The sequence below is a fragment of the Rhamphochromis sp. 'chilingali' genome (genome assembly GCF_963969265.1).
Source record: "Rhamphochromis sp. 'chilingali' genome assembly, chromosome: 1".
Classification (NCBI taxonomy): domain Eukaryota; kingdom Metazoa; phylum Chordata; class Actinopteri; order Cichliformes; family Cichlidae; genus Rhamphochromis; species Rhamphochromis sp. 'chilingali'.
In genome coordinates, this window is record NC_137929.1 from 62169271 (window position 1) to 62182135 (window position 12865).

The 12865-nt window shown below is 41.6% G+C and overlaps 1 protein-coding gene across 7 annotated transcripts in view; it reads left to right on the forward strand.

The window, feature by feature from the left end:
* Positions 1 to 10513, forward strand: part of LOC308410686 (uncharacterized protein) — a 41302-nt gene extending 30789 nt beyond the window's left edge. For 3 of the 7 annotated variants that reach the window (XM_080904229.1, XM_080904231.1, XM_080904233.1), the window contains 2 exons: positions 3283 to 3388; positions 3842 to 10513. In XM_080904229.1, the coding sequence (XP_080760355.1) occupies positions 8300 to 8929 (630 nt within the window). In that variant the 5' untranslated portion in view covers positions 3283 to 3388; positions 3842 to 8299 and the 3' untranslated portion in view covers positions 8930 to 10513. Of the gene's footprint in view, positions 1 to 1825; positions 1949 to 3282; positions 3389 to 3505; positions 3620 to 3841 lie in introns of those variants that run through there. The other 4 variants (XM_080904230.1, XM_080904234.1, XM_080904232.1 and 1 more) reach the window with 4 other exon arrangements.
* Positions 10514 to 12865: the final 2352 nt, after the last annotated feature.

The following is a 12865-nucleotide window of genomic DNA, read 5'->3' on the forward strand; positions in this document are numbered from 1 at the left end:
CCGCGTATGGCACAGCATCGTCCCTTAACTGAATTTTGACTGGCTCAGTTTTTAGTGTTCCGTGTTCACCGTAAAGTGGTTGGTTCCTGGTGGGTGTGATCGTTGCTTCATCAATTCTTCTCACCAGGTTCATCTGCACTGACAAGGAGCGGCTGAGAAGGTTGCTGACTCTGTGTCCACGAACCACATACACCTTGGACAGGTAGTCTTTGCCTTTATAACTTATTGTGGCTTTTAAGTAGCCGAGACATAACAGCTCTCCTCCGGGGCTATCTAGAGGGCGATCTGAAGGCTCTAGCGTTCTCTTATGAGCAAGAGTGTGCAACGTGTCCTCATTTATGATAGTGACATCTGCTCCTGTGTCAATCTTAAATTCTATTGGAGCAGAGTCTAACAGTAACTGCACAGTCCATGCTTCACTATTTCTGTTTGCATTACACACTGAGCCTAGAAAATATGAGGCCTGCTCTCTTTTCTCTGTCTCTGTAACCTCATTCACTGATCTGGTGTTACGACACACCCTGGCCCAGTGTCCAATTTTTTGGCATCCATGGCAAACAGATTTTGCTGACGGGGACCTTTCATCCCTGGCATGCTGTATCTTCCCACATTTACTGCATTTTCTGTAACGCCCCGCCCATTTTGTTTTCGCGGGTAGCCTACCTTGCTGTTGTTGTGATTTCCAGTCCATGCTTTTCCGTTTATAACCGTACCTCCTGTACTGAGCCTCCCGCATCTCCCTGCAAGCTGACCTGCGCTGCGACCTCCTCTGACTGTCTGACGATCTGGTTCATTTGTGCCAATGTGAGGTCCTTCATCAGCTGTAGCCTGCGGGAGAGGTCCTTGTCTCGTATCCCGACCACAATACGATCGAGGTCCTTCATCAGCTGTAGCCTGCGGGAGAGGTCCTTGTCTCGTATCCCGACCACAATACGATCGCGGATATTTTCCTCTTTACATGCACCAAACTCACAGTGCTCTGAGAGGTCATACAGGGCTCGGATAAAACTCTCCGCCGTTTCGCCTGGCCGCTGGACTCGCTGGTGAAAACATGCTCTTTCATGTATAGTGTTCCGCTGCGGGGAAAAATACTCGTCGAACTTCCTCATTATGACGGCGAAGTTGTCACGACTTTCATCGGCGGCGAAGGTGAGTGACTTGTAAATGTTCTCTGCTTCATTTCCCATCGCGTAGATTAGGCAGCTCAGCTGTACCTGTCCTTCGTCTTTGTGGAGTTTCGTTGCGATCCAGTAGCGCTCGAAACGCTGTTTCCAGTCGGGCCATTCTGTCGGCTTATCGAAGGGGAAGCCCGTCGGGGGATTAAACTTAGCCATTCTGCTGTTTTCTCCCCTATGGCGTTATTCGGCGATGGTCCGGGCCACTTCTGACACCATGTAGAATGACCACTCGGTAGCTTTCTTGTAACGCTGCTTTATTGAACGTGTATCCAGCATGGGTTATAACAGCACAACAACGTGTGTGACAGCTAAGACATAGAACAGGATATAGACAGCCCCCTGCCGCAGAGCAGGTCCTAGTGGCGTAAAGCCGTAAAGCCCAGTACATGACAATGGTGACGTTTAAAGTGGTTATACAAATTCGTAAAGTTAGCTTGCGGTGCTGCTACTATGGCAAAACACAGCTTGCAAATGATATCTTTTTGACTCTCATCTTCTTTGAAACCACAAACCTTCCACATGGAGAAACGAGAACCTTTTCTTGGAATTAATGTTACAGTGGGGTTGTCATTCTCACCACCATCAGAGCTTTTCCTCTGCACTCATTGTGGTTTCTCCCCTCCGGCAGTTTCTCTCACGTGCTCCTCGTTGTTTTTTCCCCTTCCAGCTGGCTTCTGTATCACGTGGTATAAGGCTCCGCCCTTGTCATTTGTTGAGCGTGAAGAGTGAGCGCTTGTTTTCATGCAGATTATGTCCCGGAGCAAAACACGGTACAATCGTCATCTTTTTTTTTTCTTTTCTTACATCGTTGTCATTTGGAAATGAGATTGCACATAAGTATGAATTGAGATCGTGATTTTTCTAGCATTTAATTGTGCAGCCCTAAATGATGCCATCGGACAGATATGACATAGGCCACAGACCTTCAAAATAAAACAGGAAACATGAGACACAGACATGACAATACAAACTTGATAACATAAGACACTCAGCATGAAACACAAAGGGTGAGGAAACTTAAATACAGGGGAAGAAAATAAAAGAGAAATCTAAAGAACAAATGAACTTCGCTGACCTAAAGAACTTAAACAAACTCAAAACACTGGTTCAAAAGACCCAGGAACGTGACAAATGCATAAATAACTGAGCTGCTGAAGCAGGTATATAGTGCTGAATTAACTCAAAACGATTCAGATCAGCCTTGACCGTCTTAGCAATCTTCTTTAGATGCTTGTCCAATTTAAGACGTAAATCAAAAATTATTCCTAAAAACTTCTCATCTTACTAAGTGAGTTGAACAAGATGATAAAATCAGAAATACAGGCTTAAAATACCATCTGGTATTCATTGCATTACATATGTGTGTATATGTGTTAGTAGGATTAAAACATTCTGTGCTTATGTATGTCATTTTAATTACTGTCGCCTTTTTCTGAAACAAATCTGTTTACTACACCTTCTTGTTTCAGAAACACCTAAAGAGGAAAGTCTCTATTGTAGTCAGGCACAGCTAAATTCTGCTTGTGAGTTAACCTAGCAAACCACACTGTGTGTTGTTAACACCTTAAACATGTACCTCCTCATGCCAATTCCTCTATGATTTTTGACACCCGTATATGGAGGACAACAAGAGCCACGCACATCAAAATAAAGAATTCTGTGCTTAAATAATGAATTGTAGAATAAATTCTCCATTTGTAAAATAATTCCACATTAACATAGTGAGTTTCGAAATGTTTTTTAAAGTCCTCATTACCATCCTAGGGGAGCTAGGATGGTAATGAGGTGCTTGAAATGTTGTAGGTAGCTGAGTTTATACTGCTACCATTGAGACTGATCGGGACTCCGTCTTTGTGGATCTATGGAAGTCCATATATACAGGGTGTAGCATCCCCTGGGTAAAGGTGGTGATGTGCAGGGGGGTCAGTGGTTTTTCCCTTTCAAGTTCTTGTAGGCAACTGATGAATTTCTTTTTGTAGTTGCTTCTGGGGTTTCACCTTGAAGCTTCATAGGTATTGTTGTCACTGAGGAGTTTAGTCATGTTTATTTGCTCTGCTACTTTTTGTCAGGGATAAAGTACAAATATATACTTTTTGTGTCCCAGCTGAGTAACAGGAGGAGAAGAGTCTGGTGGTGCAGCAGAGGAACAATTTCAGCCATTTGGACTCAGCTCAGCCACTACAGAGGAAACAATGACTTCAACACAAAAGGTGAGAAAAACATCACAGTTACACTGTTATTGAAACTGTGTGTACAGCTGGTTGGTTTTTAAAAACCTGTTAACAGCAGCTTTATCTTTTCCATCCTGGGCTCCTCCATATATACAGAATCTACATTCACAACCAAAAACCACAGAAGTTGCAAAAAAATACGAAGATCATATTTTCTCTACATACATTGAAACAACAAAATCATCAGTTGAACTCAAATTTTTTTCTGAAGTAAGAGTTTCTTTGATGATCAATATTTCTTCAATAATGTCATTTTCATTACAACTCTCATTGTAGCACGTCATTGTAATGTGATAGTATTACCAGAAGGTGGTGGTAACACACCAACAATGTGTTTTTTTGACATGTTTGATTCCACCAATGGAGGGAGTTTCAGTTTGTTCCACGACTGCATTTCACTCACTGCCTCTGTTTGTATCTCTGTCACTGCAGGACCAACATGGAGCAAGAAGTCAGCGCTCTCAGGAGGCTGACAAATCTCACAGAAGAAAAGGAGAGAAAACCTACAGCTGTGATGAGTGTGGGAAGGATTTTACCCGGGCTGAACACTTAAAACGACACCAAATCATCCACAGTGGAGTTAAACCTTACAGCTGTGAGTTGTGTGGGAAGGATTTTACCTGGGCTCTAAGCCTGAAAACACACCAAGTCATCCACAGTGGAGTTAAAGCGTACCTCTGTGAGTTGTGTGGAAAGTCTTTTACCCAGGCTGGAACCTTAAAAACACACCAACTCATCCACAGTGGATTTAAACCTTACAGCTGTGAGTTGTGTGGGAAGGATTTTACCTGGGCTCTAAGCCTGAAAAAACACCAAGTCATCCACAGTGGATTTAAATAGGGCTGGGTATCGTCACTGATTTCTAGAATCGATTCAATTCCGATTCACAAGGTCCCAAATCGATTCGATCCACGATTCGATTTAATTTGATTCGATTCGATTTAAATCTGGGAAATTTTGACAGTCAGAAGTATAATTCAGATCAGAACATTTACATATTTTTGTATTAGGGCTGGGTATCGTCACTGATTTCTAGAATCGATTCAATTCCGATTCACAAGGTCCCAAATCGATTCGATCCACGATTCGATTTAATTCGATTCGATTCGATTTAAATCTGGGAAATTTTGACAGTCAGAAGTATGATTCAGATCAGAACATTTACATATTTTTGTATCTATAAAAAGGAAGCTGACACTCGCAAGACTTTATCCAAGGTGTGAGCATCACAGCAGATGCCTTTGTGTCAAAGTAGCTGAAGATAAAACACAGAAAAACATGAAGGTGATTTTCCTGGCCTGGGATTTTATAAAAATATTCTGCAGTACATCAAAAACGAAAGAAAACCATTAATTAATGAACATTACCTCTGACGTTACAGCGGTTTTATTAGACACACGGCTAAGCATTTTGCATTTTGAATAATATTAAAAAGTTTAAATTTGTTCAGTATTGAACAGCAGAAATGAGGTTTTCTTTTCGGAAGAATGTAAAAGGGAAAAAAACAGCGGCCGACAGCGCTGTAAACAACAGTAGACTTGTGCATAACAAGCAAGCGAATAATGAAGAAAGCGAAACTGTTCGAGAGAGAGAGAGAGGGTGGGAGGGAGAGAGGGGGAGGGAGAGAGGGAGAGAGAGAGAGAGAGCTGCGCATCGCAATGGAAGCAAAACAGTAAAAGAGTGAATTCATGACGATGTTTATGTGAAGCGTTTGGATCTTCTTTAGCTGCTGGTTCGGTCAATATTGTTTGGAGAGAGATCAAACTAACAGCTTTAGAATCAGCGCATAAAGGGCGTGAACACAAAGCGCGGACCCGGATCAGCGAGCTGTCGGCTTTCAGCCCCGACTGTGAGAAAGGCGACATCTAACTGATTCTGATCCGCGGGTCGCGCTGTGTGTTTAAGTCTATGTGCAGAATCCCTGTACCTGCTCTCATTTACTGTTTGGTGGTTCTTGAAATTTTGTGAGATGTCACCAGAGATTCTGGCATTTCGGACAAAATAAATTTATATTAAAAAATCGATTCAGGATTTTAATGAATCGATTTTACGTTATCCAAGCCAGAATCGATTTTAATCGATGAATCGATTATAAAAACCCACCCCTAGATTTAAAGCGTACATCTGTGAGTTGTGTGGAAAGTCTTTTACCCAGGCTGGAACCTTAAAAACACACCAACTCATCCACAGTGGATTTAAACCTTACAGCTGTGAGTTGTGTGGGAAGGATTTTACCTGGGCTCTAAGCCTGAAAAAACACCAAGTCATCCACAGTGGATTTAAAGCCTACAGCTGTGACTTGTGTGGAAAGTCTTTTAAATTTCCACATCAGCTGAAAAAACACCAACGGATCCACACCAGAAAGTAACTCTACAAGTGCAGTAACTGTGAGGATGTAGTTAGTTTTTTTTGTCTTGTAATTGTAACCTGATTGTTTGGAACAAGTCTGATCAGTAAACTTATGGAGTTATACTGAATGAACTGTTTGGAAAATGAAGACTCATTTTCTCTCAGTAAGCTGAGTGTTATAATGTAAACAGTAAAGTGTAATTGGACGTTGGCAGAGATGCTCTTTGTTTCAGGCGACGTTCAGGATAAAAACGTTGAAGGAATTCCCTGACTTACAATGTCTTTGTTTAGAAGTGGAGCAAAGCACATGGATCCATTTCTCAACCCTGTCGTCACTGTGGTGGTGGGAAAGAGTTTCTCTGTGATCTTTGTGGAAAAACCTCCAATCATCAACGGGACCTAAAAACACATCAACGTAGACACACTGGAGACAAAATGAACTACTGCAAAGAATGTGGGAGAGGCTTCCACACACCAAGTACATTAAAAATACATGAACTCTTCCACAGTGGGGTCAAAAAGCACATCTGTGACCAGTGTGGGTCATCCTTCACCACTGGACGTGGGCTCAATGAAAAAGCATAAGGGAGTCCACACAGGAGAGACACCATACAAGTGCAGACACTGTGACAAAAGCTGGTCACAATCAGGTCATCGTAACAAACATGAACGTACACACATGGAAGTGAACTTCAGCTGTGACCAGTGTGACAAGAGTTTCAGGAATCTCAGTTCATACTCCGAACACAAACGATCCCATGCTGTAAATAAACTGTTTCACTGTTACCAGTGTGCAAAAACCTTCACTTCATTATCTGCTCTGTGCAAACATCAGCCTGATCATGCAGGACTGAAATCACTGGATCACAATGAATCTGAAGAGAGAGAAAGATCCTCTTCTGGTTTCAGGGTCAGACTTAAAAGCCTTGAGATCAGGCTCCACAGAGTTCAGATGGAATCTCCTGTAAAGAGTGTCAGCTGATGTCACACTTGGATCTGATGAGGTAGCTCTGATTTCTGGAGCTGCAGTGAATAATCCTGAATGTTACATTTAGGAAGCTGCATGTATAGATATGTATATCAAGTTTATTTTTTTTCCTTTGAGGGATTTTAATTCTCTAAAATGTTATCCCTGTTACATTTTAATCTTTGTTCCCTTAGGACACAGTAGTGTTTAGTAGTTGTATTCATTTTGTGTTACCTAAGTTAAATTTCAATCCTTCATTCATATTTAATCTTTTGCTGAGGTAAAATCTTCTCTTAAGTAATTTTTTCCCAAAACTACAAATGTTTTCACAGCAGTTGCTCTTAAAACTTCCAAAATGAACTAAATCTGTCCAAAAGCTTTGAAACAACACCTGCTGTGACTTTATGTCCAGAAAAAATAAAATCAATCTAACCTGGTTTTGGGCTGTACTTCCATGTAATACCAGTTTGTACCTGAAGATGAAGCAGTGAGTCAGTGTAACCTATATTTAATTAGGCAAAGACCACATTCGTGTTCACAGTGGCAGCAAAGAAATGTTGAAAGTTAAAAACAGCAGCACACATCAGGACCAATTTAAAGATCACAGGTGACTACTTTTACTTAATTCAAATTCCTTCAAGTTTTGGCTCCTCCATTCACTTTAGTGTATTTACTGTATCCTTGAAGTCCACATGTTGTTTTTTTAATGAATTCATTTTGATCCACATGTTCTGCAGCTGTTTCCCTGTTGATTTGAAGTTTGTATTATGAAATCTTGATAATATTAAAGTGTTACTTATATTTGATGAAGTCTGTGTAAATTTTTTCTTATTAAACAGTTTGGTGTTAAAATGAAGAAATGGGTCTCACAACAAGTAGTTTGAGCCATGATTTCAGATTCAAACTAATTTAACTGTTTTCAGTGGTACATGTGGAGGAGGCGACTTGGCTGTTCTCCACTCACACAGAACAGGGTTCCTGCAGCTCATTAAAAACTCTGAAATGATCTTCAAGGACCAAAATATTTGATTTTTCTCAAAAATGTGCTGTGGGCATGACGCTTTTAGAGCGTGTGTTTAAGATGCATTGTGATTAACATCTCACACATTCCAATAAAGCAGATGTTCCTGCATTGCAACAGCGCTTTGCAGATGTGTTCTCCCCCTTGCCCGTGTGCACGACTCTCATGGAGCACCACTTTGAAACGCAGCTGATTGGCAGATTCCCTTGTCTGCAGAGTCCAAAGACAAAAACGGCCTCCTCCACTCTGTGTGGTTCGTACCAATTCGTCACACTTCCGTTTGGCTTGTTGGAAGCCCCGGCCAGTTTTCAGCACTTCCTGTAGCGATAGCTGCGTCCTCACACTGCATATGCTGTTTCTTACCTGGATGATGTCATCATTCATAGTGATACCTCAGTGGAGCATGTGCAGTGGTTGGTCACAGTCCTGGATTCCCTGAGGCAGGCAGTGCTGATGGCAAACCCGAAGAAGTGTGTGGTTGGAGGGAGGTAGGTACAGAGTTTTTTGGTACAATTTTGAGACCCCATTTGGAGGCTGATTACACCACAGCGACATGATGAAGGCTGTCCCAATTCCAAATGCGGCCGGAAATGCGCACTTCATTTCCCCGGACTTGAAGGAGTCAGGTGTATCATTCGTGGACTACAGGAGGAATGCTGACCCACATCCACCCATCCACATTAAGGGGACAGCTGTGGAGCGTGTGAGCAGCTTCAAGTTCCTGGGAGTCCACATCTCCGAGGATCTCACCTGGACGACCAACTGCTCCAAGCTGGTCAAGAAGGCTCACAGGCGCCTCGTCTTCTTGAGGACTCTGAGGAAGAACCACCTGTCCTCAGACATCCTGGTGAACTTCTATCGCTGCACCATCGAGAGCATCCTGACCAACTGTATAACAGTCTGGTACGGGAACTGCTCTGCCTCGGACCGGAAGGCGTTGCAGAGGGTCGTGAAAACTGCCCAGCGCATCGCCGGAGGACCACTTCCTGCCATAAATGACATCTACAGGAAGCGGTGTCTGAAAAGGGCTGGGAAAATCATCAAAGACCCCAGTCACCCATCACATGGACTCTTCACCCTCCTGCCCTCTGGGAGGCGCTACAGGAGCCTCCGGACTAAGACCACCAGGTACCGGAACAGCTTCTTCCCCACAGCTGTCAGACTCCTGAACTCTGCCTCCTGACATCTGAGTTAATGCTGTCCATGCGGATATTATAGATTTGTAAATGATTACCTAACAATCTTGTCAACACAAAGTTCTTTATTGACAGGCAGTGGGGAGAGGGGACACCTGGGCAGTGTATTTACTCCATATAATCTGTTATCAACCTTTTCATCTTTTCTCATTACCTACAGCTGCCTCCACTTCTGTTGGGCTTAGGCTACTCACTAGGGCTGGGTATCATCACTGATTTCTATAATTGATTTGATTAAATTCAATTTTGACTCAGTAACTGTTTCAAAGTAACTGAGAATAAAACACAAAACAACAGCAAGCTAAGCATTTTTCAATTTGGCATAATTTTTAAAAAAAAGTATTAAGCAGAAAAAATGAAGCTTTCTTTAGGCCGGAGAGGAACAAAAGCTGCAGCTCAGAATCAGTTAGATGTTGACTTTCTGCCCCGACGGCGTGTCCGTGTTCATGTCGTCGGGTGAGAAACACGACATGTCACTGATGCATCGGGTCCGCGCTTTGTGTTCACATCTTTGTGTGGAATCTGTTCACCTGCTCTCATTTATTGTTTGTTTGGTGGTCATTGTAATAGTTTCGTGAGCGCCTGGCGTTTCTGGCAAAATACATGGAATAAATGACTGAATGAATAAATGGAGCTGCTGCAGAAAAAGCACGATCTCCTCTAAGTTTATGCTCAGTCCTGGGTACATTCAGGAACAGCTGATCAGCTGATCTGAGAGACGTGGGCGCTTCATAGATACAGAGAAAAACCCAACAATCATATGACCCCCTATGAGCAAGCACTTTGGCGACAGTGGGAAGGAAAAACTCCCTTTTAACAGGAAGAAACCTCCGGCAGAACCAGGCTCAGGGAGGGGCGGCCATCTGCTGCGACCGGTTGGGGTGAGAGAAGGAAGGCAGGATAAAAGACATGCTGTGGAAGAGAGACAGAGGTTAATAACAGATATGATTCAATGCAGAGAGGTCTATTAACACATAGTGAGTGAGAAAGGTGACTGGAAAGGAAAAACTCATCATCATGGGAATCCCCGGCAGCCTACATCTATTGAAGCATAACTAAGGGAGGATTCAGGGTCACCTGGTCCAGCCCTAACTATATGCTTTAGCAAAAAGGAAAGTTTTAAGCCTAATCTTAAAAGTAGAGATAGTGTCTGTCTCCCAAATCCAAACTGGAAGCTGGTTCCACAGAAGAGAGGCCTGAACACTGAAGGCTCTGCCTCCCACCAGTGTGTGAATGTGTGTGTGAATGGGTGGATGACTGGATATGTAAAGCGCTTTGGGGTCCTTAGGGACTAGTAAAGCGCTATATAAATACAGGCCATTTACCATTCTACTTTTAAATACTCTATGAAAAACAAGTAGTTCTGCAGAGCGAGAGCGAAGTGCTCTAATAGGGTGATATGGTACTACAAGGTCATTAAGATAAGATGGGGCCTGATTATTTAAGACCTTGTATGTGAGGAGCAGGATTTTGAATTCAATTCTGGATTTAACAGGAAGCCAATGAAGGGAAGCCAAAACAGAAGAAATCTCTCTCTTTCTAGTCCCTGTCAGGACTCTTGCTGCAGCATTTTGGATTAGCTGAAGGCTTTTCAGTGAGTTTTTTGGACATCCTGATAATAATGAATTACAGTAGTCCAGCCTGGAAGTAATAAATGCATGAACTAGTTTTTCAGCGTCACTCTGAGACAGGATATTTCTAATTTTAGAGATGTTGCGCAAATGGAAGAACGCAGTCTTACATATTTTTTTAATATGTGCGTTGAAGGACATGTCCTGGTCAAAAGTGACTCCAAGGTTCATCACAGTGTTACTTGAGGCCAAGGTAATGCCATCCAGCGTAAGAATCTGGTTAGATACCATAGTTCTAAGATTTTCAGGGCTGAGTACAATAACCTCAGTTTTATCTGAATTAAGAAGCAGAAAGTTAGCGGCCATCCAGGTCTTTATGTCTTTAAGACATTCCTGCAGTTTAACTAATTGGTATGTGTTATCTGGCTTCATAGATAGACAGAGCTGGGTGTCATCTGCATACCAGTGAAAATGTATAGAATAGAATAATCCTTTAATTGTCCCACAAGGGGAAATTTGATATGCTATGTCTTCTAATGAAACTGCCTAAGGGAAGCATGTATAATGTAAACAGAATTGGTCCTAGCACTGAACTCTGTGGAACACCATAATTAACCTCAGTGTGTGAAGAGGACTCTCCATTTACATGTACAAATTGGAGTCTATTAGATAGATATGATACAAACCACTGCAGCACAGTACCTGTAATACCTACAGCATGTTCTAATCGCTCTGATAGGATATTATGGTCAACATTATCGAACGCTGCACTGAGGTCTAGCAGGACAAGCACAGGGATGAGTCCACTGTCAGAGGCCATAAGAAGATCATTTGTAACCTTCACTAAAGCTGTTTCTGTGCTGTGCTGAGCTCTGAAACCTGACTGAAACTCTTCAAATAAGCCATTCCTCTGCAGATGATCTGTTAGCTGTTTGACAACTACTCTTTCAAGGATTTTTGATATGAAAGGAAGGTTGGAGATTGGCCTATAATTAGCTAAGATTGCTGGGTCTAGAGATGCTTTTTAACCCTTTAGAGCCGGTCGGAGCAGACCCGCTCTGTTTTACGTAACTATTTTTAAATCCCGGTAGCTCTGCAACCACGTAAGTTAACGCAATAATATTTTTTGCATATGAAACCGGAGGAGTTGTACTTACATCTTATGCCATCAGCTTGTCCTAGGTCACAGTTTCCTTCCACATAAAGCTTTGCAAAAACTGCATAAAAAGCAATTGCAGCAACAAAAACATAATATTCCAGAAACACGCTTTGCCGATCCGATCAGCTGTTCATAACACTTCCTATGTTGGAACAGACGTCAGTGCGAACTTTTGCATGTCTGCCATTTCCTGCCCGAAACCGGAAGTGACGTCATTTTGCGGAAATGTTTTTTTTACCATCAGGGCCTCAGGGCCTATACTGCTCTTTTTAAAAGTTATGTTTGACTTCATGACTTTCTGTGTTGTTTCTGGGATGCTTAGGATTCATATTGCACTGCTGGAAATAGTTTATTTTGATGCATATGCTGCTTTTTTGCAAATTTGCAGTATAATATTTATTTTCGTTTTTTTTTTTTTGCAGTGTATAAAAATTGGTGTATTTCAAAAATAAAACTATGAAGACACTCAAAATAAATTTCCTGTGGTGGGAAACTATTTTGTGCAACTTTTTTGTATTTACAGCTTTGAGGGATAAGCCTCTTAAATTTCTCTAACTAGAAATATATGTTAAAAAAGCAAAAACGATTTTCAATTTTTTTTTGTAGTTTATTGCACTTTTTTGCAATTTATGTAATTACTATGCACTTAATGAATACATATTATTAAAATCTGGGCTATAATTGTTGTATTGATGTATAGCAACTTGAAATGCTCCCAAAAATGGCACTACAGCATGTAAAAATATAATATAAGCTCTGGCGGACTTGGTTCTATGGTAGGTCTTAAAGGGTTAAGTAAAGGTTTAACTACAGCCAGCTTGAAGGCCTGTGGTACATAGCTGATTATTAGAGATAGGTTGATCATATTTAAGATCGAAGAATTAATTAATGGCAGGACTTCTTTGAGCAGTTTTGTAGGAATGGGGTCTAAAAGACACATTGATGGTTTGGAGGAAGTAATTATTGAAGTTGACTCAGAAAGATCAATTGGAGAAAAACAGTCAAACTTAACATCAATGGTATTAAGAGTAGCTGTAGATAATATTACATCTGTGGGATGATTATTGGTAATTTTTTCTCTAATGATAAAAATTTTATTTGTGAAGAAGTTCATGAAGTCATTACTAGTTAGCGTTAAAGGGATGGTTGGCTCAACAGAGCTCTGACTTTTTGTCAGCCTGGCTACAGTGCTG